The sequence below is a fragment of the Passer montanus genome, unplaced genomic scaffold (genome assembly GCF_014805655.1).
Source record: "Passer montanus isolate IOZ18808 unplaced genomic scaffold, ASM1480565v1 scaffold4, whole genome shotgun sequence".
Classification (NCBI taxonomy): Eukaryota; Metazoa; Chordata; class Aves; order Passeriformes; family Passeridae; genus Passer; species Passer montanus.
This window is the reverse complement of record NW_024368818.1, coordinates 1,080,121-1,107,201: the sequence shown is the minus strand read 5'-3', so window position 1 is coordinate 1,107,201 and position 27,081 is coordinate 1,080,121. Positions and strand designations below refer to the sequence as shown.

General features: G+C 36.6%; 1 protein-coding gene across 14 annotated transcripts in view; it reads left to right on the top strand.

The window, feature by feature from the left end:
• FRY (FRY microtubule binding protein) overlaps positions 1–27,081 on the top strand; it is a 227,915-nt gene that overhangs the window by 136,717 nt on the left and 64,117 nt on the right. For all 14 annotated transcript variants that reach the window (XM_039718372.1, XM_039718370.1, XM_039718373.1 and 11 more), the window contains 17 exons: positions 394–565; positions 1,695–1,827; positions 5,976–6,083; positions 10,222–10,477; positions 11,567–11,749; positions 12,404–12,490; positions 14,260–14,519; positions 14,869–15,058; positions 15,782–15,906; positions 16,098–16,155; positions 18,759–18,850; positions 19,057–19,229; positions 20,642–20,802; positions 21,618–21,728; positions 22,926–23,080; positions 25,110–25,209; positions 25,511–25,682. In XM_039718372.1, the coding sequence (XP_039574306.1) occupies positions 394–565; positions 1,695–1,827; positions 5,976–6,083; positions 10,222–10,477; positions 11,567–11,749; positions 12,404–12,490; positions 14,260–14,519; positions 14,869–15,058; positions 15,782–15,906; positions 16,098–16,155; positions 18,759–18,850; positions 19,057–19,229; positions 20,642–20,802; positions 21,618–21,728; positions 22,926–23,080; positions 25,110–25,209; positions 25,511–25,682 (2,536 nt within the window). The remainder of the gene's footprint in view (positions 1–393; positions 566–1,694; positions 1,828–5,975; positions 6,084–10,221; positions 10,478–11,566; positions 11,750–12,403; positions 12,491–14,259; positions 14,520–14,868; positions 15,059–15,781; positions 15,907–16,097; positions 16,156–18,758; positions 18,851–19,056; positions 19,230–20,641; positions 20,803–21,617; positions 21,729–22,925; positions 23,081–25,109; positions 25,210–25,510; positions 25,683–27,081) is intronic.

The following is a 27,081-nucleotide window of genomic DNA, read 5'->3' as shown; positions in this document are numbered from 1 at the left end:
CTCTCAGTATGATTAACCCTGGGGCCTTTCAAGACAGTTATTGATCTTTTTTTTCATAACAGATGTAGGTCATTTATGTTTAACTGAAGGTCCATTTAAGATGCATTGCTACACTACAGATCATATCCAGGTGTTTTATCCTGAAGATAAAAAGATAATGTGCTAATGCAAATACTTAAAATTCTGAGAGGGGAGATCACTGCTCGCAGTGGAGATAAGAATTCACTTTTTATTTCATGGGCAGTTATTGTGAAATATATCAGGCTACTTAATGCAGTGAAGATACAGAAAAAAAATGCCAGCAAGTGCATTCTCAAAATTTCAAAGCAAATGAAGAATGAGCCAAATATGATTATTTGATTATGGAACTCATCCATCTTTTAAACTTCACAGAGAATGAATATTGGCCTGAGAGCTTTCTTGGTAATTGCTGATAGCCTGCAGCAAAAAGATGGTGAACCACCAATGCCAGTGACTGGAGCTGTCCTTCCCTCGGGAAACACTCTCAGAGTGAAGAAAACATATTTGAGCAAAACTCTTACAGAGGAGGAAGCTAAAATGATAGGTCAGTAAGAGAATGGACAATACAGAAACTTGTGTGAGAATGGCTGTGAGCATGTTTTCAGCACTTGAGCATAATAGTTTATTATTGTTGAGTATTTGATTTATTTTTGTATTGTAAAAATTTAATTTATTGTGTGTTCAAATGAAATGTGTGGTTCAGTTTGACAAATGCTGCTTTTCATAGGTTATTCTGAAAAGTCCTCAGCCGTGCTCCACAAGAGGTAACAACCCTGTATTCTGAGAGGGGTTAAAGACACAGGTAGTCTTTAAGCTTTCAGTGCTGGTAATTGTGTTTATTCATGGATATTCATCCTATTAGAAACAGTCCCTGTGCTCAAAGATGTACCAGCTTTGAAAACCATCAAAGATGCCATTTATAGCCTCTTTTTAATTGCAATATCTTAAACTTTTAAAATGGCAAAACTTTTAAGTGTAAAATAATGTTGTACTGAAGTGCCTAAGTTAAGAGCACTACTGTTTTGGGCTTCAATGTAGAGCAAGAATCCTGTGCTGTAGAAGAGCCTCTCTATGATACCCTGAAGGTGCCTGGTTTTGTTGGCAAAAAAAAAAAAAAAAAAATTGGTTGTTCCACTTTACACTTCATTAAGTCCTTAAAGTTATATGAGTGAAATGAATTCTACACCAGTGGCTTTTTTGGAAAAAAAAAAAAAAAAAAAAATTGGTTGCTCCCTTCACCCTTCATTAACTCCTTAAAGTTATGTGAGTGGAATGAAGTCTACACCAGTGGCAAAGACCTGTGTTGTACTGTGCTAGATCATTGTAGTAATATCAAGAAAATAAGCAGTGTAAGACCCACTGCTGTTGAAGTATTTAAAGTATTTGAAGATAGTATTTGATGACAAATGTTTGCACTATTAAATTCTTGTATTAGCCATTTCAATGTCATTTTATGATCCAGTATTCCAGTTTCTATGTATTATACATAAGTGTTCCTTTTTGGAGCAGGCAACATATTCTGGGTTTGGATCAGGATATCAGGAATATCCTATCGCATGAGGAAAGCATTTTTCTTACTTCATGCACCACAGCATGAGTAAGCAACTTTCTTTTTCAGAATATATATGTATCTACTAATATCCCCAATTATACAAAACCCCATATTTTTGCAGGTATGTCATTATATTATTCTCAAGTAAGGAAAGCTGTGGACAACATACTCAGACACCTTGACAAGGAAGTGGGTCGGTGCATGATGCTTACCAACATACAGATGCTGAACAAAGAACCTGAAGACATGATTACGTGAGTGCTAAAGAACAGTAATTCCCATGAAACATGCAGATGTAATTTTGGAACTTTTTCTCTATTTCTTTCTATCATGATTCATTAGAGAAACAGCAAGAAACAGGAACATTTAGCTTAATTAGTATATACTTTGAAAAAAATATTTATGACAGGTCGATTGTGCTTCTTTGAATGCCGCAGTGTTTGGAACTGAAGATGTTCTTTATGTAGGTAAAATCATGTGTGAATCCTATGGTTGTTTAGATGGTAGAAGTAGAATGCTAAAGTAGAAAACCTGGCAGCCTATGCTCAGAACATTGTCTCAGGGTATATTTGCATCACTGAACTCCAAAATGAATGCAATGAATTCTGTAAATCCCTATTAATAATAATATTCAAAAATTCCCCTTGCTTTTCTTGCCTGTAATCAAAATCAAATCTTAATTAAAAACCCATGTAATCTTTCGATAAGGCTTGGATTTAAGCAGTATCACACTGGAACAGAATCAAACCAGTGTGCTTCAAGCTGTGTTGAACAGCAACATTTTTCATATTCATCCAGAAATATTAGTGAGGGAATTTTCCTGGGGACAGTTCTGGTGAGATGAACATCAAGTAGAGGTTACAGACACAGACATCATCTGATACATGCAGAGCACACATTGTAGAGATCTCAACTGTAAGGAGACCTTGCATATCTTTCCTGTTAGAGCAGTAGACATGGACATTATTCTAGAAAAGAAACAACCCCTGTAAAAACATTTGAGATGTAATGAAAGGGACACTGGTCTTTTTGAGATTTTTTTTTTATTTAATGCCCAAAAAAGTCAACTTGCTAGGAGCACTGTGAGTGATAGACTTACTACCTTATATAACTGATACAATCTTTATGTTGTTGTTTCTCTGCCCTTATTTGTTGCAGTGCCTCTAGGTGAGACTGTAAGCTGTGTCATCAGCATTGTCTTACTTATTCATAGCTAATATTACTATCCAATAATATTCCATATTTTTCCTGTAGTCCTACCCCGTGTCCTGTTCATTTCTGTCACCCAGTTTTCATAACCATTTTGGGTATTCAGGCTTTTGTGGTAGGGAAAGCAAGTTTTGAAACTCACATTTTATTCCCAAGAGATAACTGCACAGTGAAACCTTGGACCCTAAGATAAGAAGTGTACTTAATTTTTGCTATAAATATCCTTTGGATGGTTTTTCAGCATTGCCAAAATTTGTTTATTTTTAGAGTCGGTGAACAAAGAGACTCAAAAGAATTTTAAATTTCAGGATGTCTTAAGATTTGGTATTAATTTTTGTCATAAACATGAAGATTGGAATATTTAGACATGTAAGTTACTGCCTTTTGTCTTGTATTTTATATCCAGATGAGCTATAATTTAATATATACATTTGAAAGGCAAACCACATTGTAACATATTTTTACTTGTTCTTTCAAGGGGAAAAAATATCTGGGATGATTAATTATCATTGATCTAAAATCATGTGAAATCACAAAAAACATCAGAAGCGCCATGTTACTATCAGGATTGAAAATTATTCTTTCAAAAAGTGCATTGTAGATATGTGGAAAAACCAACATGTTTTTATGTAATTACTTCCCATTTTGTTTACAGAACTCTATGCTTTTATGGAGTTACATATTTATTTTGAATTCTTATGGGCTTTAATTGGTAGATATCACACTGTATTTAGGTACATTTTTAAGTTATTACTTTTGTCATAGTTACGTAAAGTTTATGTGTAAACTGTATAAAATGAATACCACAGTGGAATTTCTATTAACAAATAAAATAAGAATCTGAGGGAAGTGGCTAGGCAGTGAGCAGACATAACATTGCAGATTCTGGAATTTTCTTTGGCAGTGCTTGCTTCTAGACAATATTTAAGTACTGATCCTTTAAGCATTTATTGTTGAAGTAATAATTGCCAGTATGGAGAGTCCTGAGTAAGAAGCAACCTTTGCATCATGCACTGGGATATGAATTTCAATACTGGCTATAATTACTTTCCAACATTTAGATAGAATAGGGCACACATTTTTCCAAAATACAAACCTGTCCTTGCAAGTACTTCAAAGGCTCCCCTTGCCTCCCTCGCGTGCTGTGCCTGGTAGCTCAGATGGTAAGTTGGGAACTTGAGCCTGAGGTCTGGATCTTCTCCTGCTACTCTTCTGAGCAGCTGATAAGCCATGGAACACCCACAGATATTATATTTATAAATAATTACTCATTTGGCTTCAGAAGAGTTTCCTCTCAAACTATTATTTTACAAGTCTCCATTTGAAATGCACAAACTTTGCCCTTGCTAGAGTCTGAGTATAAGGAAACTCTGCAAAGTTCATTTTCCATTTCAAGGCATCAAGGAAGACTTACTTTGCCTGCACATAAAATTCCCAATGGCACTTTAATGTTTACAACTGTAAAAATATAGGATTTGGCACTAGTTATTAATCCAGCTACTAGTATTTATTTTAGTGAAAATAGTTGAAAGGGATTTGTTTATAACCAAATTCTCAGTGGGATGTTGTATTTTACTCCTTTTGCAGTCAGTTGCTGACACCTTTCAAGTTTTATCTGTTAGAATACAGACATAGTGAGACAGAGGTAATTAATCGTTAATATAGTTTCTCCTAACTGTACCATTAAGACAGTTAATTAAAAATATGTCAACATTTTATTCATGTAATATATATCCAAGCTGATAAGTAGGGTGCTAAGAGGCAGTATGGTGTTCACTACAAAACTGTCTTAAACCTTTGAATTAAGTAAGTGTAATATCAGTTTATGCCTTTTCTGTACTCACTGAACTGTACTCAGTGTTACTCTCTGAAATAATAAGTACAGAAAATCTCCTTTCAAACTGTATTGCATCCAGGCTTTCTCTGTGACTGAACACAAAAGTAAGATACCCAAATGCAATGTCCTCTGTTGGGTGGAGAGACAGAGTAACATAGTGACCAGGACAATGGACCGGGGTGCAGGAAAACTAAGTTCATTTTTTGTTTTGTCACTCCATTTCAGTGTGGTGTTACAGAGCTTACAATGTCTCTTTTTTGCCCCTCATTCTTTTCTAGTTCTATTGGAAGCATATTAAAAAAGGAACAATCTTTCTCTGCATGTTTATAATATGGCCTCTCAATAGGACCTTTTTTTGATCCATCCAAAGCATATTGCAGGCTAATAATTAATAGTATTATGGGAAAGACTGCACAGTTTGAAATGCTGTTATGCTTTGGTAATTTCCTCTACACTCCATCATCAGATGATAGATGATTGAGATTAAAATGAGCAAATAAAGAAAAACCCACTCTTTGGGCTTTATCTGAAGGACTTATTTAATCTGCAGGCTTACCAAAAATGTTGAAAACAACTGCATCTGTTTTGAAAATAATCAACAGCTGAAACTTGAGCTACTTTAGAAGACTCATGGACTTCCAACGTGATATTTGGTTCATTCTGAACTTTGTGCTTAATGACTTATGCAGGCTGTTAGGGAACAGTTGTGCCATTCCACAGATTAGAACACCCTTAGGGCTGCTAAAACATGTTCTAGCTGATAAGAGTTGCCAAAATGCTGTTATCTCTGGCAGTGATCAACAGAAACTCTCTGACCATACCTACCTCTAAATTACACACCTCTTTCAGTATTAAAATGTATCGTGATGGTTTTCCATAGGCTTGTCCTCTGTTGGGGGCAAATCTCTGTATCTTCAGTCATGTTATTTGCCCTTGTTATACATCTGCTATTTTCTTTATACAGCTGGTGAAATATAGCTGCACTATGATGGAGAACACCCCAACTCTTTCCTCATTGCCTCATCCGAAGCTTGCGGCATATAAATGCTGATCTTTACCGAGGAACCCTCCTACATTATACCTCAAATTTTTATATATATGCCAGTTCCTCTCAAAGAAAAGCAAATGAATCATTAATAACTGATTTTCCAAGTAGTGTACAGATATGATGCATGAAAAATGTCAAAATCATAACCATTTATTCAATAGAAAAATGTAGTCATGTTTTCTTCTTACTTCATTATAGTGTTTAGCTGTCCATCCTGATGTTCTTAGTAGGCCTCTGGCACTTTAGGGGTGGATCATTTAACATAGTTCATTCTTAAATTTAGTCAAAATTCTGTTTTAATTTTTCAGTGGTGAAAGAAAACCAAAAATCGATCTGTTCAGAACATGTGTTGCTGCTATTCCTCGATTACTTCCTGATGGAATGTCAAAACTTGAGTTGATCGACTTGCTGGCAAGGTAAGCTGTACAAGCATTGAATGTCTGCTCCAGGGGAACAGTGTGAAAACCTGAGCCACACAATATGTAACTGATTCTTTTAATATATGCTTAAAAAAAAATTCTCTTAATGAGTTAGACTGAGATGTCCTAGCAGCATTTTACAGTTTCTGTGGTTTTATTATGGTTCATAATTTTATGAAAAAGTTGGTATGTCCTCCAAAACTCTTCCATCAGTATATAGGTTACATGATATTCGCTGTTATTCAGGAAAGTCACAACATTTTACTGTTTTCTAACCATCACGGCATTCTGATTAACAGGAGAAAACATCTTTTCTGTGTAGTGGAAAAACAAGGAGATAGCTGATTAGTTTGATTTATGATTCCCACATAATTTTCTGTTTTTGGTAAAACAGAAGGTGCTAGATGTGGTATATTACAAAAACATTTTGACTTTATTATTAGCCATAAAATTAAAAAAAAATCAGTTTAAAAATATTATATCCCTCCATTTAATTTGTCTGAGTAGACTTCATTCAACAATGTAGTCTACCACATGGCTGCTGCACCACCTTAGGTTTCAGGACATCAAATCAGTGACTTGTGGCAAATAATTATGATAAAAGGTGCCAGTTAATAGAGAGTCTGTTACATTTCAGTTCAAGTATCCAAGACCAAGGTTCCAGCTTGTGTTCTTTATGTAAGTGGATTATGGTATTAAATTGAACCAAGAAGGCTTTGCAGCATATTGCTGTCAGGTAACTGTGGCAAAGCAAACTTTGCCACCCTGTTCTTGCTTTTCAAACATCACAGATGTGAGAATGGCAGATGTGGGAATCAGGCTAGATACAAAACCAGTTTTTCTCTGCTCTATGAACAACTAACTCCCAGTGATGTGCTAAAACAGTGAAACAATTGATTCTGGTAGTGGAGAGTACAGACAGCCAAACAAGCCAGATTATTTGCCAGCAGTAGGTGTGCTGTAGTGCACAGCCGGCTTGATTTCCTTGTGTGCACATTCTCTGCTATAAATTACTTGTAGGTTATTTTAAATCATTGCATTATTAAATTATACAGATACCTTATTAAACAATTGCATCAATTCTGCTTAAGGGAAATTTAAAAGGACATGTTTTCCTTTAATCCAATATTTTAACTAGAGTTTTATCCTTATTAATGGCCTTAACTGAGCTGGTATAAAGCACGTATCTATTCAGGTCACAGCTCTTCAATCACAGATTGTCCAGGTCAGACTCTTAAGAAAATCTGGACACCAGTGTGACTTTCTTTATAAATTGATGCTACTCTACTTAAGTCTCACAACTGTCAATATAACCACTGGTCTACCTTTATTCTGTCATCAAACTTCATGCAGAAAAGGTCAGCTGTGATTCTAAGTACTTCTTGAGTGATTGCCCTGCAATGAAAGCTGTAAGTTTGCTGAGTTATTCTGACTCTGACTGTGAAAAGAAGTGAGACATAAAGAGGAGCTGAGGGAAGCTTCTCTAGAGCAACTTCAGGAGCAATTACATGCTCAGCCTTTCCCCAAGAAGGTGAGCTTTGGAAATCTGTTCTCCTCTCCCACATGTACTCATGCTACAGCATCATGGAGACCTTGGTAGTGTTTTAGTGATATTCCTAAGTATGCGCAAGGAAATCACAAATTTGGTAAAATAGGTAGGTACATAATAGGTTGGAAAGCAATTAACAAACAGTTTACGGTTCAGAAGACATAGAGTGGTGTTGAAACAGCTGGGTAGAGTCTCAGTATTGCAAAGCAGGATCACAGACTGAACAGATGCAAAGTGATGCTCCTATGAGAAGACAAACCTTATTCACATGTATAGGTCTAGAAGGTTTTCAAAAATTTCTTGTGGTCTAATCAATAACAAAGATGCCTGATTTGGAGAACAGCGTGCAAGCTCTAGCATTGTAGTTGAAGAAGAGACTGACCAGAGAACAAGGGGGAAAAAAGATAAGTGAATTGAAAAAATTAGGTCTATTTAGCCTAGGACAGCATGAACTGAAAAATGTCTTCAAAAATATACCTTCAGGGAAGAAAGTAATAAACTGTTTAAAGAATTAATACCTGATCAAGACTTCATGTAAATCACCAGAATGCCCCAGCACCAGAGCTGTTTCTACATTCTCTGTACTGTCCCATGTTTATTTGAGACCAGACTGACTACTTCTCCCAATTTTGAAAGTGTAGGCCCAGAAGGTAAGCACCTGCAGTTCTAGAGAACTCTGCATTACAATATTGTGTGTTCTGGGTCAGAAACTAGACTCAATACAGGGATAAGAAATTAAGAAGAGGCAAGATATCAGTTTCTGCCTGTTTTTTAAAAGAGCTGTTCTGCCAGGGATTTCTGTGGGCCTGTGCTGTTGAGATGGAAAGTTGTTGAATATTTTCTTTTCACAAGAGATAAAGTTACGTCTTCAAGTTAATTGGTTCCTGTATTCACAGTTTGGTTTGAGTTTTTCATGCTCACAACAGATCTGTCTTTTGGTGGTTTTCAGAAGGAGTCTCTAAGTCAGCAGCTAGACCTTTTTTTTCAGGACAGCTGCATTCAAATTATAAACCATGAAGCAGATGACAAGTATATACTGTACCTTTTGCCCTTTCACTGCCCACTGCAACCATTCATTACAAATTCTCAAGCAGCTCTTAAATTTAACTGACTCAAGTGCAAACAAACTTGTGCTTGTTTCCTGTGCTGCCTGTCCTACAATGATAATACGTTGATGCAGTCTTATGCTCAATTTAAATTTCATTTCATTAGATAGTGCCACTGGGCAGTAACTTGGGCTTAGGAGATGTCTTTTGTATCCTCTTCTCTGTTATTGCTTTGTGTCATTGTGAATGTCATTTCATGGGTGACTTGATTGTGGTCTCAAAAGGTTTTGCTTGTTTATCTGGTTTTGGCATTCCGAAAGGGAGACAAAAATGATAGTTTCTTAGCACAACAAAATACTGTGCTTCTAAATATATATACAAAGTCACATGCCTATTAAAGCATAACAGTTATTTTTGGAGTCATACTCACCAGGGATGAATTTTCATGGCAGTTGTTTTCTTTTCACTTAAATAACATGTCCCCTGCCTCCAAATTAGGCAGCTATAATGAACCAGATTTTTTATGAACCACATCTCATCATACACTTCCAACTGAATGGACTTTGGTTCCACTCCATTTGCTGTTTTGGGGTTTTTTCTCCTAGCTTTCTGTCCATTTCATTATAATGAGTCCTCCTTTTCAACTGTGTAGATTAAATGTAGATAAAATACTTTGAAAATGAGTTCTAACACACAACAGAAAATTACAGTCTCATGGGTAATTAAAACAAAATGCATCATAAAGGCAATGAACCAAAAATTACAGAACACACTCATCTGAATTTACTTTATTCTGCCAGCTTCTAACACAGAAGTGGTTTGATGATTTCTGTGTCAAAAGAAAGTATAAATATTTTTTTTATGTTGAGAAGGACTTCAACATGATACAAATGAAGAAGAAATTAAAATTTGAAAATGGGGTCTGAAATGTCACCGTCTTTCAGAAGGACTTTGAGGGTGTTCAGCGTGTTTCTAAAAGTATAGAAAGTCTCGAGGCTGTTTTCTGCATGTCCTCATCCTGAGTTATTTAAAACATGCAGTTTTTAATGCAAATGCCTCATTTTAATTCTTTTGAAGATTTGCTTTCATTAATTGTGATTTACATCTTGGCTAAAGATTTGTTTTAACTGTTAGCTGACTTGTTATGATTCTTTTATTTTTATATTTAATGTTAAAAAATAAATACATTAATTATGAAATTATTTATTTATTTGTAAGCCTTTTATTATCATACCTACATGGAAGTTATTGAGTTATGAGTAAATAAAAAATATACTTAGTTTGAGAAAAGTTGCCAAATTATGTACTTTAGAGATACCCTGTTTTAGGAGGGGAACATACTTCTTTTTGATCCATTAATAACTTCATCTGTAGCAAGAATTACAATATAGAAAACAGGTCAAGGATGTTTATTGTGGTCAGCAATAATGAAACCATGATAGTATCATCCACCATTGTCAGTGGGAATTTTCCACCACTTACATGTAATGATAAACATTCCTCATATATTTTATTATCTGACATTTACTTTTACTTACAGGCTGTCCATCCATATGGATGATGAACTTCGACACATCGCACAGAATTCTCTCCAGGGCCTACTTGTTGACTTTGTTGACTGGCGGGAGGATGTACTCTTTGGTTTCACCAATTTTCTGCTACGTGAAGTGAATGATATGCATCATACCCTTCTTGATACTTCACTGAAGTTGCTGCTACAATTGCTTACGCAATGGAAGCTTGTAATACACACTCCAGGAAAAGCTTCTGAGCAGGCCAAAACCAGATCTGCAGAGGTATGGAATCAAGAGATCTGTGTCCTAACATTTTTACTAATTGGAGGCAGAAATTATGTTCCTTGATACAGCTGTGGTTTGTGTATTTTGTATTTACTCACCTGAGAAGAATCCACTATGCAAAATTTTTTTTAGTTAATTAGTTCACGTGTCTTTTGAGGACAACCATGTCCTTGTGTAATACAGCAGATGTTGTTGTTGAGCAACATAAGAGAATGCATGTCGAACTGAAATATGCACATCAACAAAAGCATATAAAGGGAAATATGTGTATGTAGATGTGGCAGAAGGACATTTTCCCAGGGCTGAAACAGATTGATAATGCTAGTGGGAATGCTGTGAAGAGTGAAGTGGATCTTCTTTTTCCTTGGTTGAATCAGAAACATCAAACAACCTGATTTTTACTGTAGCCTGCTGTCTCCGTGTGTTACAAACATTTCTGGGAACTGAACAGCTTTTCTCCTGCTTCTCCCATATGCACTGTCCCACAGATATTTTCATTATGAGAAATGATTTTTAGGCTTCTTATCTCCTAAACTAATCGCACTGAGTATGTTTTCCTTTGGGCAAGCAAGATGTGTGTTTTATATCATAGAGCACCATTAATGAATAGGTAATAAGAGGAGTACATACAAATGTAGAAAAGAGAGTCCTCACATACTTTTCATTAAATATTGTTACAGTTTACTGGTGGGGTTGGGTTCTAGAGGCCACCTACCTAAGGTACTGGCTGCTACAAGACCAAAGAAGGACCTGAGGACATGCTATCTGGAGTAGAAAAAGTGTGGTGTTCACTGTCTGACTGATTCATTCATGCATTTTTTAGTGGAGGGTGGAAAAAAGGGGGTGGATTTATTGAAAATTAGAGGAAAAGTTTTTTTTCAAAGGATTCTGCTCATGCATTGCTTTTGTGGAACAAAAAAGCAACCAAATTTGATTGTTTGAGATAGTATGTCAGATTTCCCAGTCCAGCATCTGCATGGCCTTTGCATTTTGATTCTTTTTATGTCCTGGTTAATAGAATATTTCTTGAAGACCTGGCTTGCAGACATCACCTCTCCATTTTCCCTCTTTTTCACTTTTCTACAGTTGATACCAAACGGATCTAGCCACAGGATGCAGTCTGAAAGGAGCCCCTATTCCAACGTCCTGCACGCAGTCGAAGGATTTGCGCTGGTTCTGCTGTGTAGTTTCCAGGTTGCGACGCGGAAACTGGCTGTTCTAATCCTCCGAGAAATCCGTTCTTTATTCTTGGCCCTTGGCCAGGCAGAGGTAGGATTTTTCTCTTCTGGAACTTTTGAGTTAAAATTTCCCAAAGATAAAGCTCAAAACTGCTATTACAGTTGCTTTTAACGTAATTGCTGCAGTGTAGAAGGTATGCACTTAGTTTATAAAAAAGCATTTGATCTCAGCTTACTGAGATGGGTGAAAAACCCACAGCATAAGACACCTTTAAAATCATTCACATACATTTTCCTTCTATAGTGAAGACCTCTAAGTCTTTTTTTATGGATACAGAAATATGGAGAGTCATGTTGTGTACTGGCGGTCACAGCTCAGTGAGCCATCTAAATGCCTAAGAACACAAATATGTGTTTTCATGGCAAAGGAATGCTACAATAAACAGTAAGCTAACTTTTCAGTCTTTTGATACTAGCTATCCTAAGTCATTTGGGATTTTCTGATATGTGCTTTTGTTCGCTAAGCAGTGAGCTATAGCCACAAATTAACTTCATTTCAAACCACAGCTTGGACTTAGTTCTGAGATTAATTTGAAAAAGACAAAATGTACCCATCGTTAACAATGAATATTTTTAGCTACTTCAGATTCATGTCGTAATTTTTAGCTGTTTCTGTTGCATATCCAAGAAACATAAGATAATTTGGTCAGGAGAGCAGTAAACTTGTATTCTCTGTGTTATTCAGGATGATGACAGGCCTATGATTGATGTCATGGATCAGTTGAGTTCTTCCATTCTTGAAAGCTTTATTCATGTGGCTGTTTCAGATTCAGTAAGTACTACTTTACTGTCACTGCTTATGTTTGCATAACAAATATTAGACATGAAATGCAAAAATAATACTGCTAAAAATCAAATAAATCATACAGCTTTAAGGCTCCAGCCATCTACCCAAGAGCTCCAAGGCTCCACAATGTCCCAGACAATCTGTTCCATGAAAGTAATTGCACTATGGATATGGAAGATACTCCATACAGAAAAAATAACAATTGAGAAAGTCTTATCACTAGCACCCCCTAATGCTGGAGGCACTCAGTGTTGTCATCTGTTTGAGAAGGGAATCAGCTTTAGCTCCCTTGTGTCCTCAGGAAGTGGCCCTGCCTGCACACCCCGAGCATAAGCTCCAGAGTAATTCACAGCAGGGGTGAATCTCTCCTTTTGCTCTCTCAGGAGTCTGATGTGTCTGACCTGCATCAGAGGAAGCAGAGATTGAGCATTTTAAATTAAAAAGTGTCAGTAGAAGAACTCATACATAAGACAACTGATTTTGCATGCTGTTCTGGATGATTAGTGAAAGACCCATTTCCAGAGGGCAGGATCAATCAGTTTGGGGCACTTTTCAGCTTGATTAAGTTTAAAGCACCAAATAGTCCTGTCCACATTGAGTTCCCTTTCCAGGGCTGTGGATTTGAGCCACATGTTGTGTGCTTAAAAAAGTCACCCCAGTCAGTAGTCAAGCCTCACTGCTCACTCACTTTCCCCCAGTGGGACTGGGGAGAGAATCAGAAGGGGAAAAGCTGGAGAACTCATGGTTTGAGATACAGACAGTTTAACTGGGAAAGCAAAAGCCATGCACACAAGCAAAGCAAAACAAGGAATTAATTCACCAGTTCCCATGGGCAGGAAGGTGTCCAGCCATCTCCAGGAGAGCAGGGCCCCATCACATATAGCGGTAACTTGGGAAGGCAAATGTCTTCACTCCAAACGTCCCTCTTTCTTCTTCTTCCCCACTTTATACACTGAGCATGGTGTCACCCAAAGGGTAAAAGCTGGAGAACTCATGGTTTGAGATACAGACAGTTTAACTGGGAAAGCAAAAGCCATGCACACAAGCAAAGCAAAACAAGGAATTAATTCACCAGTTCCCATGGGCAGGAAGGTGTTCAGCCATCTCCAGGAGAGCAGGGCCCCATCACATATAGCGGTAACTTGGGAAAGCAAATGTCTTCACTCCAAACGTCCCTCTTTCTTCTTCTTCCCCACTTTATACACTGAGCATGGTGTCACACAGTCTGGAATCTCCCTTTGGTCAGGTGGAGCCACCTGTCCTGGCTGTGTCTCCTCCCATCCTCCCAAGATCCCTCATCATCCTCACCAGCGTGGCAGTGCAAGAAGCAGAAAAGGCCCTGGCTCTGTGCATGTCCTGCTCAGCAAAAACAAAAACATCTCTGTATTATCAACCCTGTGTTCAGCACAAATCAAAACACAGCCCCATACCAATCACTGTGAAGAAAATAAACTCTACCCCAGCCAAAACCAGCACAGAAGGGGACATTAAACTGGTGGGGAGGTTGGGCCTCTGTGCATCTGGAAACAGAAACTGAGCAAGAAAGAGACATTCTGACTTCATAATACAGGAATTAGGAAATTTGTCTGAAATAGCAGCACCTGGGTTTGGGTGTTGCAGTTTTAAGAGGCCAAGGTTTGAATTTTGTGCTTTCATTGTGTTCATTAATAATGAAGCAAAGCAAATGTGTTGCCTCTGTGCCTGGTTTCTGGCTAGCACAGCAAGGAGTGTTAATTTATCTTTTCTCTCCATAGACAACAATCCCGTTAACACACAGTGTGGATTTGCAGTGGCTGGTGGAGTGGAATGCTGTCTTAGTAAATAGCCATTACGATGTGAAAAGTCCTTCCCATGTCTGGATTTTTGCACAGTCTGTTAAAGACCCATGGGTTCTCTGCCTTTTCAGTTTTCTTAGGCAGGAGAATCTACCAAAGCACTGTCCTACAGCACTCAGCTATGCTTGGCCATACGCCTTCACAAGGCTACAGCTGATAATGCCTCTTGTGGATCCAAAGTAAGTGGCAACCTGCATTTAATTTTCTTTTGTATAAGCTGTGTGATTTTAATATAAACTTTTCTTGGTCTCATGTTTGAGTATCAGTCTACACATCCTGAAAGGTGCCACACAGAAATTGGTGCCACGCAGATTTGAGTTTCATAATTGCAACTTGTGAGGTGGAAAACTCATGTTTTCTACCTTCGTTGATTTTTTCCTGTGTATCATGTCATGTTGAACTGCAGCTGGTAGATACATAGCATGATTTATTCCCTCTTAAAATATTTTAAAATACTGTAAGACTTTAGTACTTACAATCAAGACTGGAAGATCTTTTTAAGAATTATAATTAATTTTTGAATTCTAGTATTCCTGTTAATGCAAAGAAAACAAGTACAGCAAGCAGTGGAGACAACTATGTCACTTTGTGGAGAAACTACCTTATTCTGTGTTTTGGAGTAGCAAAGCCCAGCATTATGAGCCCAGGACACCTGCGTGCTTCAACACCAGAGATCATGGCTACCACTCCTGATGGAACCATGAACTACGATAATAAGGTGATGCAGCCTGTTACAAGGAAACTATTCCTTTAGGAGAATATTAAGCTGCATCTGCATGCAAAATCCTATCCTGATGAAAGTATTTCAGTCAGGGAATGTTTTGATATAAGCAAACTACATAACACACATAATTAACAATTAAAACATCTTTATGATATGATGTGTTGATAAATATTTGACAAAAGCCATGTTATTTTCAATATATGGCTTTTTTTTTTACATTTTGGGCAGTGTGCATTCAAAATATAGAAGGTCTGAACATGTGTTTTGAAGTTAACTTTAGTTTGTCATCTCCTTCTTTCTTTGTAGAGAATTTACTCCAATTTGTAAATTTAAAACACTGGGAAATAAAGCAGATTTCTGAATGCAGATTGTATTCCTGTTGGATATATGCCTGTCAGAAGCAATAATATATAAAATACACTTTCAAGTAGTAGCAACCTGAGAGGAGCAGTAGCTCCACAAATGCAATTTCTGGAATATTTTAATGAAGCAACAAATAAAGTAAATTACAATAATCTGTATTAAAACAGATTTCCCAGATGTATTTACTTGTTAGGTGTTATTGAGATGATTGTCAGGTAGCAGACATCCAGTTAGACTGGTGGATTGATATCCATAATAGTAAAATCATTCCAGCATGTTTTTAAAATATGTATTGATTGTGTTTGCTTAATATTGATATCCTGACAAATTCAACAATATTTTAATGTATTTTAGGCTATTGGAACTCCATCTGTTGGAGTCTTACTAAAGCAGCTAGTTCCTTTGATGAGACTTGAAAGCATAGAAATAACAGAATCACTTGTATTAGGATTTGGAAGAACAAATTCCCTTGTTTTCAGGTACTTCTCCACTTATCATATTCTCAGTTATTTGCCTATAATACAAGCACTTTATTTTTGTTGTAACTTAAATGCATATTTAAAATTTTATTTGCACTTTAGAGCTTCATTTTTATATGTTGGATAAAATATTTTTGCTTTTCAAAGGACCTTAGATTTTGTTTATAAGTATTCATGTTTTTTTAATTTAGGGAATTAGTAGAAGAACTCCACCCACTAATGAAAGAAGCCCTAGAAAGAAGACCAGAGGTTAGTTTCAAAAGTCAAATGTACTAGTTTTTTTTAAATGAAAAATTGTTTTTATGAAAAATTATTTTTAAAATTGTAATTCTGTCTGTTTGAAATACATTCTTTTGTACTAACTAGCAAATTAATTCTGTTTGCAACAAGAATTTTATTAATTGCATAATCTAAAATAATTTCATTAAAACCTAGTTTAATTTAAATTCTATCAGTGCTCTGAAATGTATAATATAGAATTCCATTCTGAGGAAAGATTTCCCATCCAATATGCAACCTCCTGATACAGAACTTGCATATATTGAAAATTCACTTTAAGTATCTGGAAAAAAAAGCTTTAACACAGCTGGGCTGCAAGCACATTTTGTAGCAGTGTTTAGATGTTGCTTTTATTTTCAGGGCAGGCAGGGTCAGCTATTTCAACTTCTTGGAATGACAAAATCCCAGAATGGCTGGAAAGGAGCGAAGTGGTCCAACCTCCCTGCTCAGGGTCATCCAGGATCACATGGCACAGAATTCATTCCAAATGCATTCAGTTAACTGACAAATTCATCAGAGTTTTCACCTTCGTTATAGTACTCTCTTTAGTTACAAGAGAAAGTCGTCCTGGAAGGGTTCCAACAGATCTTCCAACCCACACAAGAGAGAATTCTGTGTTCAATAAAACCTCTGGTGGTAAAATCTATAGCCTCAGTAAGCAGCTTCATCACAGGATGTGTCTGTGCAGCTAAACAGAAAAGCCATAGGGAGAGCTTCAGTACTGGACTGAAGTTCTCCTCAGTTCTCCCTCCTTCACTCAGTTTCTAGCATTCTATCTGTCTCTAAGATAGAAATCTGAGATAGCTTATGGACAATTCTTAGTAATTCTGTGTCTGGTAAACATCCACAATCATTTCCATTCTGCATTGCTTCACACCTCAGTTCTGTCCTGTGACTTCCATCCTAGTCACTGACGTGAAGGTCACTGGTGTTGATACTGGGCAGAAGTGGATCGATACACCTAAGTGCAGCCACTTGCCTCTGCATTTCGTCTGTGTGCCATTTAAGACAACTTAGCTTGAAAAGCCTTTTCTGGAGACATACATATCCAGTATACCCTCAGGAAAGGAAATGGAAGAATTCAGAAGTTTACTGCATGCAGCAAGAGCAAATTTAGCACATGGAATTGTCAGTAGAGGAATATGAAAACAAGAGATTGTGATGTTAATTCCTGTATTTTTCCTGATATGAATAAATGGGACACCTTCCTGCCACCTGGAAACCCAGGAGTGACTATATGGGCGGTGTGGCTGTAGGGATCATGGCAGGCCTCCATGTCAGCAGGCAGGTATCCAACACACCAGAAACAATGTCCTTGAACATATGCTGTGACTAGGTAGAGAATTCCCAGCATGGCCAAGAGCTGCAGGGGTAAACCAAAATGGACATTACACAAGATCCGCCCTGTGGGTGCTGGCACAGAGCTTGCCAGGTCACCTCTGACACTGCTGCAGGAGGCAGCTGTGTCTGGAAAATACTGTGTTACAATAAAACTGCTTTTTTCTCTACATGTGCCTCCTGAAGCCTTAAAGGTGTAGCAGGAGAAAAACAGGGGTCTGAATAGAACAAGTCAAATGGCATAATTATTGGAATAAAAGCTTTGGCTGGGATGCTGCAATTCTGCCAATTCTGGGTCAGAATACAAGACAAAGCATCATTTTGTTCTGCCACACATTCTGCCACACTCTGGCCATGGACAGAGCCAGAGTCCTAGAAATGATAAGCCTTTGATCTCAGTATTGCTCAGTTTTGAAGAGCAAAATCTGCATTTTCTCGGAGCTTTTCTTGTTTCTTTGAGTGCAACAGCAGCTTTTTTACCTTCTCATTTATTTCTTGCTTAGGGGAGATAGTAAATTTAGTCAATGTAGCCTTTAGTCAATTTAGCCTTTCAGCAAAGAGCAGGCCTTGTTGCATTCACGTCTTTCCAGGAAAGACAGAAGTCAGAAAGGACAGAGATACAATGAGCCAGTTAGCAACCGTGCAGTCCTGTTCTGTGGGAGGGATACATTACTGTGGGCAAAACCCCTGCAGTCAACACACCCAGCACTGGACTGGAGCGGTGTCTGCTGGGAGCTCGCTTGAATGTGAGTGATGGTGTGCTGCAGCATTGCCAAGTTCAGGAATGGCTAATCACTGAGATACCTTCCTTAGATGTAGATATATGTTCTATACTATAAGTTCCTCCAGCACCCAAACGAGATGACATTCAACTAACATGAATATTCCTGTTGCCTGAAGATAACATGGGTTTTTGCTACAGGAACCTTGAATATTAGCTATTTTTATCCAGTATTTCATTATTTCATTTCCACATTTTCAATAATTACTAAGGCAGTTGTTAATATTTTTTTCAAGAATACTTACAAAGACAAAAAATTTATCATGTTCAGATCCTTGTTGATGTATAAGCAGAACTATATAGCACAATATCTAAAAGTACTTGGGTTACTTTGTGGAGAAAATTCTTGAACTGGAACTCTTAAATCTCACTGTGATTCTGGCATTTCTGAAGCTACTAGTTTTTAATGTGTGGACCTATGCATATAAACATGGTTGTTATTTTAAATTCCAAGAACAAGAAACGTCGAGAACGACGAGATCTGCTAAGACTGCAGCTACTGCGAATTTTTGAACTCCTTGCTGATGCTGGTGTTATAAGTGACAGGTAGGACTATCACTCTTCATAAATATTGATTTTTTTTTTTACATGAAACAATTTTCAGTGTTTGCCACACTGAGATTATGTCAGTATGTTCTTTGAAGAATTGTGTGGTCTATCAGATATGGAGAGATTTGCATGTATTTTTGCAGAAAACTGTAGCATAACAACTCTGTTATTCTATATTAATATGCAACTTTCCTTTATGCTAGTACAAATGGAGCCTTAGAAAGAGATACGCTAGCCCTTGGAGCCTTGTTCTTAGAGTACGTTGATCTGACTCGCATGCTTTTGGAGGCTGAAAATGATAAAGAAGTTGAGATTCTTAAGGATATGAGAGCACATTTCAGTGCAATGATTGCCAACTTGATTCAGTGTGTTCCAGGTATGGAGCTAAATGATGCATTTAATATAAGTATTGCAAAAGTAATTTTTTGTTTCTTTTTTTTGTCTGTGCTTTTTTCACTGCTTTTGAATTTTCATATAATGAATGTAAAGTGGAATGTAGAAAAAGAAGGTGGTCAGAAGTCTACTAAGATTGAAATAAAAATACCAATAAAGCTTGATGAAGCTTGTAATAGTCATGTCTGAAAATCATCTCTTTAAAAGCCTAGCAGAGAATTGTCTGTGACCTCAAGGGACTCCAGATTTCTTCTTCTTATTTTCTCCCATCTGACTTGATTGCCAGACTCTTCATAAACTCAGACAGGCCTTGAAAAATACAAGTACATGCAGACAATGTGCAATATTAAATGCAGTGAAAAACTTGCCCAAGGTGTTGAGACAGTATCCCATGTTACCTGAGTCCAATTGTATCACAAAGATTTGTCCAGTTGATTTCATGCTTTTTATATATTGCAATATCACTTCAGAAATATAACATAATTACATTAGAGAAAAATAAAATAAAATTGAGACAGTATCCCATGTTACCTGAGTCCAATTGTATCACAAAGATTTGTCCAGTTGATTTCATGCTTTTTATATATTGCAATATCACTTCAGAAATATAATTACATTAGCAAAAAACAAACAAAAAAAAAAAAGGCCTCTGCTTTAAAGGCTTGAATGTAATTACTGGAAGATGACGTCTGAGGCTTTTTTTCATTTGCTCAGGTAATTAATCTGTTCAGAATATATATACCATATATTTGTCATAAACAAAGACCCATCAAGTTTCTTTTATTTATTGTCCCTACCTATTACTGTATTAGAGTAAGACACATGTATTGTTTAGGCTCAAATTTAAAGAATTGGAAAAAAACAAGTAAATATTTGCCATGAAAGGAATGCAAGAGGCTTTTTTTTTTCATTTGCTCAAGTAATTCATCTGTTCAGAATATATATACCACATATTTCTCATAAACAAAGAGCCATCAAGTTTCTTTTATTTATTGTCCCTACCTATTACTGTATTATAGTAAGACACATGTATTGTTTAGGCTCAAATTTAAAGAATTGGAAAAAAACAAGTAAATATTTGCCATGAAAGGAATGCAAGAGGCAGTGAAAACCCCTGATTTTATAATTAGATTCTTAAATGCTTTTCTGTAGTCAGATGTACATGTCTGTGTAACTACACATTAATTCAGAACTGAAGGTTCTTAGAGATAATATGTATCTTACTCACTTGGTTAGAATTTTTTAAGGAGCTCAGATACTTTGGAGTAAGTGTATGCTGAGCATATAAAAACCTCTCCCTTTTTGTAGAAATTTGAAAATCATGTTATCATCGTGCCACATGAATGTGTATTTAATATTAACAAATCACAACTACTTCTATTTCTGTTCACTTAGTTCACCACAGGAGATTTCTCTTCCCTCAGCAGAGCTTGAGGCATCACCTGTTCATCTTATTCAGTCAGTGGGCAGGACCTTTCAGTATTATGTTCACACCACTGGACCGTTACAGTGACAGAAATCACCAGATTACAAGATACCAGTATTGTGCATTGAAGGTACTAAAGTTTCACTATACCAACCAGTAACAGCAATTTTTCAGTGAAAATACAAGTTGTTGTGGGGTCTATTTCCTTTTACTTCAAAGAAATTTGAATTGGCATACTTGATGCAAACTTGTATGCTCATATACAAATGTACAGTGGTATCGTAGAATATAGCACTGAAGTTAAATTGTTTTTTCTTTGTTGACACTTTGCAAGGCTAATTATTTTTAAAACCATAGTGCATTTTGAAATTTTACTTAGCTGTTGATTAATGGGTTAGCAGATTGAGCAAGGAGCTCTTAGGCTCTGAAGTTAGGTGTAGTTCAGATGCAGTACCTCAGGATACTGAATCTGTACCAATGTACAACTCGGGAATGCCTCCCACACTTGCCTGGAGACATGCTCAGTAATAATGTACTTCTGTGGCAAAACTGGTTGCAACTCCCCTGCATGAGTAAGCTGGGAGAGTAATAGCTTATGTACTTACATAAGCTGCACCGCTTGCTTTAAGACAGTTTTAATTTTTGCAGTAACGTACTATTGAAACATCTGAGTGTATTTTGTTTTTGTAGCTTGATTTGTGAATACTGGGTAAAATGACAAAATGTATCTTGAAGATAGTACTCCTCCCAAAATGTAGTGATCTGGAATCCAGTAAAATCTATAGCAAAATTATTGAATTTTACCAGTCAGTCAGCTGTTACTATTTTCACCATAGCTCCCTCCAAACAGAAAGCAAGTGGCAGTCCTGTTAAGCCTGGACTGAAATAATTCTGAAAGGTTAATTGTGTTACTTTTTGTGTGACTGAAGTTCCATGTGTTTCCAGGCCATGTCAGCTGTGCTCTGCTGTGGACCTGTGTTTGATAATGTTGGTCTTTCCCCCGATGGATATCTTTACAAATGGCTTGATAACATTCTGGCTTGTCAAGACTTACGTGTAAGTACTGACCAAAATGCCACACTGATGAGCAGTTACTCACTGTACTGAGTGAGTAAAGAGTTTGTAAAGTGTTTTCTTTCTTCTTAAAGAACGTGTAATGGATTATTCTTGCCATTTTCCATATCTGTGAAGATGGGCTTCAACTTTGTACCTACGTGGTCATAGTTCTGTGTTGGTAGCTTATTGGACTGCCTCTTTGATTGAGGAGGAGTACCCTGGTGATTTATATCAAGTGGAAAGAGTGAGACAATAATCTTTCCCTCTTGGTATCTTGCACTTTGTCCTGCAGTTCTCCCTAAATCTCTCATACCAGCACACATAACTCTGCTAAGCTAAGGTAAATAGCATAATGTAAATAAATGCATGTGATGTGAGGATTGAGGCTGTGGGAATGGTAATTGATTAGGAAAAAAAAAAGGTTGAACAATTTAAAGAAAGAATGAATAGCTGCAGAGAAAATCCTTCAGAAATTACATGGAATTTTGGAATATTGGTAGGAACAGAGCTATAAAGATATATGCAAATGATATGCAGTCTCTACAAGCAGTCACCTACATTTGGTGACAGAATATTAATAGGCATTGGTGTTTGGTGTGCCAGCACTACCATGTACTAAAAGAACAAGAAGTTCTTTAGTTGTGATGTGTTTGTAGCAGTGGTGGTACCAGGATTATGGGATTCACAGTCTGTAGGGAGAGTCATTAGATTGCTTCATGTACTTGGATTAAACATGCAAGTTTTCAATCTTGTAAAAGGTATTTTTCTTTGTCTGCCTTGCCTCTGTGGTAGTCAAAAGAAGGATAAACATGAAAGTTTGTCGCTCTGTGAAATTCACATGAATTAGGAAATAGTTAACAAGTCAGTTAATTGATATAAAAGGAAGTTGCCCAAGAACATTTATCAAGTATCTTAGATTTTCACCAGATTTTGTGCTTTTTTTGTTGTTGTGCCCACTTTTGGAAAATTTATTTCATTTATGTAGTCTTTGTACATACCATTTTTTCAAGTGATGAGTGTTAAAACCTGAGTCGCATTCCAACTCTGATATGCCTAAAATAAATTAATTACAAATGTTCTGATTTCTTCTTACATACTTGAGTTTTCCATTTTTGCCCTGTTTTGCCTGTGTCACTCTGAGGATTTTAGAGAATCAACATATCTGACCCCACCAATCATGTTTTGATGTTTGCTCAGGTTCACCAGCTTGGCTGTGAAGTTGTAGTCCTGTTGCTAGAACTGAATCCTGATCAAATCAATCTCTTCAACTGGGCTATAGATCGATGTTACACAGGATCATACCAGCTTGCCTCTGGGTGTTTCAAAGCCATTGCAACTGTGTGTGGAAGCAGGTATTAATTAATTTATTAATCTACACTTTCAAAGGTAAAGAAAACAGAAGGTTCAGCTCACTGTATTGTTAGGAGCTGTAGGTTGCACTCACATCTTCTCAAACAGTTTTTGTTACTGTATGGCTTGATTTTCATGATTCTGAAAAAAAAGTGATGTGCTTGGTAGATGTTCTTACTATATGTAAGTATTTGAATTCTGGGGAATTTTGATGCTATTTTGCTCAGAAAGATACAGAAAAAGCTACACCAGTTTTATTTGAATGTAGGTCATAAATCTCGTTTCAAAAGATTTGGGATGGTTTTTAATTTAATTTATAAAAAGAAAAATGTTTTCAATGTCAATAGCTTGAAAGTCATTATTTTGACTTGTCATTATCTTGAAAGCCATGTTCTTTTTCTAAACTGACTTTCATTTGATTTGTTTAGTTCCTTTCCTGTCAACTGGTATCATCATTACTGCTAATGCTGAGCAAGCGCAAGCTACATGAAGAAATGAGTACAAATATTTCTTTTGTGTTAGGCCTTCATAAAACTCTATCCCTTTTTTATTTTCAAAGACAGAATTTATAGAGAAATTAGATAATGCAGTAATTTGCATTTTATTAAAATAAATGTGAATATTTACTCTTCACAAAAATAATTTGGCAAGATGTCTGATCAGCATAGAGAAATACTCAATAGAGAAATAACTGGGATTTGGAAAATCAAAATAAGTCACAAATTTCATCATTTTCCTGCAAAACTGTTTTGTTCTCGCAGGAGCAACTAGACTAGAGACTACATTACATGGAGGATTTTAAAAATATGAATGGAATTTGGTGTTTGCAAATTCAGTTATGTTAACAGGGTTTTTATTTTAATGAACACAGAAACAAAGCAGTTTCAGCCAGTGTTTTTCCTCAAATTGTGTGTGCTGCTGTGATCTAAAAATTAATCTTTTCCATTCTTACAGTAAAAATTGAGAGTATGATCTTTGTGATTTATTTTGAATGTAAAGTCCTCTTTCTAGCAAGCTGGGAATTTTGATTAATATTTGAAAGCTGTTAATAGTTTTTCCTCTATCATCTATCAAAATGTATCAGGAGACCACTGCTTAAACTTCTTGTAAAATGAGCAGCAATTGATTATGTCCATCCAACTTTTCGTAAAGAAGCCACTTCCCTTCATTTCTTTTCTTTTTGTATTTGTTTTTTAAGCAGTGGAAGGGCGAAGAGCCAGTTACAGAGCTTGGCTTGCAGCTAGTGTATGGAATTACCAAGAATGTCCCATGCCACACATGTGTCTGCCATATCAAAAAGTCCAAATAAGCATCTCGCAGCCATCCAGGAGCACTGTAGCTGACATCTAGGGTGATAAATTGATGGTTCACAATTCAGTCAGTGCATTTACAAATCATCAGGAGAAAACAGAAACCTATTTAGTGCAAATCCAAATATTATGATGTGGGATTTGCTCCTCTAACAATATTCTCATTAACACTTTGATATGTTTAAACTTAAAATTGATGTTGACTTTATAGATAGCAGACTATTTGAAGCAGTTCTTAATGTTTACTCTTTGAAAACAATTTTCATAGAATTGTCGAATACCTCAGAATGTTTATGTCAGAGATAGTGTCCTTTGTCCAAAGGGACTATTTTAATTGCAGCTTGGCTTAAGAAATTCTTTATCTCTGGCAATTTTCATGCTCCCCATTTTCTTTCATGGGTGTCAGCCTGTCCTGTAAACAGTTTATGCTATAAATTGAAATGAATCCACAGTCACAGACACAGGTATTCCATTTCTCATTGTGGGTAACTCAGTGCATTCCTAAGCAGTAGTCCAAGGTAATTATAAATAATCCTTTCTTTCTTCCCATTCACCAGATGGTCCTTTGATCAAGCAGTGTGTATTCACAAGAGCTCCCTTTCCCATATTCTAATGGTAGAAGGGAAAAATTCTCTTTAGACAATATTACAGAGTAAACCAGAGTGAATATAATCTGCATTCCTCACCAGCATTCACAAAAATGTTCTGTTTATTTTTCTAGGAACTATCCTTTTGATATCGTGACGCTTTTAAATTTGGTGCTGTTCAAGGCATCTGACACCAACAGAGAGATTTATGAAATTTCCATGCAACTTATGCAGGCACGTATCAGCTACTTATTTTTTCCTCCTGCCCTTGGAGACTTTTTTGTTGAACTTCTTATGAAGTACTGTTATTTGCACATTAGTTTTGTTTTGAAAATAAACAATCGGTTTTGTCTTGGCTATAAAAACTTACAAGCAGATTTATGTAAAAATGAATGTTATCGTGCCTCATATTTGGAGCATTATACTCTGAAACATATAGAGCATTCTCTAATAGCTAAACTTCAAATGCTGGTATTTCTTGATTCGATAATTTTTTATTGTTCATTCCTTTTTTTTTCCCTTTTGTCTTTTATAGATCCTTGAATCAAAGCTTTTTGTTTATTCAAAGAAGGTAGCTGAGCAAAGACCAGGCAGTATCTTGTATGGAACACATGGTCCATTGCCACCTCTTTACAGTGTCTCACTTGCCCTTCTTTCCTATGAACTAGCAAGGATGTATCCTGAACTTACCCTTCCACTTTTCTCAGGTACCTGTATTTATTTGACTTATTATCTCCTTTACATTTTTTTGCAAATGCTAGGCTGCTACCATTTTGAACCACAGTTCTGTTTATAAATTTAGCTTGACCTGTTTTTATTCTGGTTCAGGTCAAATCAGATTTAGGAATCCAATATATATTTCCTAGAGGTACAGGGTACAGAAGCCCTCTTTGGGAACTCTGAGCCACTTATGTGACCTTGGGGTAACTTTGAAATTACAAATGCCCTGAATGAGGTAAAATGACATTGGCAAACACTACTATGATGGGTTCTCATGTGATTCTTCTTATGCATGGATTTACAAAGATCATACTTGTGAGGATGTATTTCTTCATTTTATATAAACATGACTTTAACTTTGGGCAGTTTGATTGCCTGTGTTCCGTTCTACCAATGATTCAAATTACTCTGAGTGATCTCTACCTTTTGTTATTTGCCACATCTGCATGTCTTTTTTAATTTTACCAGAAATATATATTTTCAAGATTACTGAGAAAAAAGTTAAAGAATGAGACCTGCAGGAGCACCAATCAAAATATGCCTACTGTGAGGCCATTCCTGGGAACAATGATGTTTTGAGACATATCTATCTGGTTTAATCAACCTTATGTGTTACTCTAGTTTTTAAATAACAGAATGCAAATGTCTGTAATCGTGGGAATTTTTACTGGCTCTTAAAATCCCTTTCTGTTGTTTTTACTCAGTCTGTAGGGGCTGGAGGGAGGGTAAAGGAACAATACATCACCCTTACATTTCTCAGTGCCCAAGATACCATGAGTTATAAATAACCGGTGTAGGGAAATTCTGATGGCTCATTTGTCATTAGGCAAATGCTGTTCATTATCTCTGTTTTGTCTACTCATGTTGCTGTAATAACTGTGTCATTTAAAAAAATCTCAGATATACAGGATATTACAGTCCAAGTGAGACATCCTTTCTGAGACATCTAGAATCATAAGGAGGAGAGAACAGTGTGTGTCTTCACAATTTTTAAAAACCAGGGAGTGAGTAAAAAAAGGAAATGTTTCCTGTACTGATTTACAGAAGAATTCTGGAACAGAGAGATAATGTGGTTAACTTTGGCAGGAAGCTGTATTTCTTATCCCAGATTTTCCAAATCCCTTTGTCTTACAGTGCCAGGGTTTGTTGTTTTTTGGGGGTTTTTTTTGTAAACTATATAAAGTGCTGTATACAAGCATTCCTGAACTGACAGCCAGCTATGAATTTCATAGACATTCCCACAGGAAGTAGGATCCCAATATATGCAAGGGTTTTTTTGTAAACGCGGTATAATAAGTGCCTTACTATTTAAACTATAGCTTAGAAACCTGGAGGCCAGTGAGGCGTTTGTAATCTGCAGAACACTTTTGTATATTCTCCAGAAGC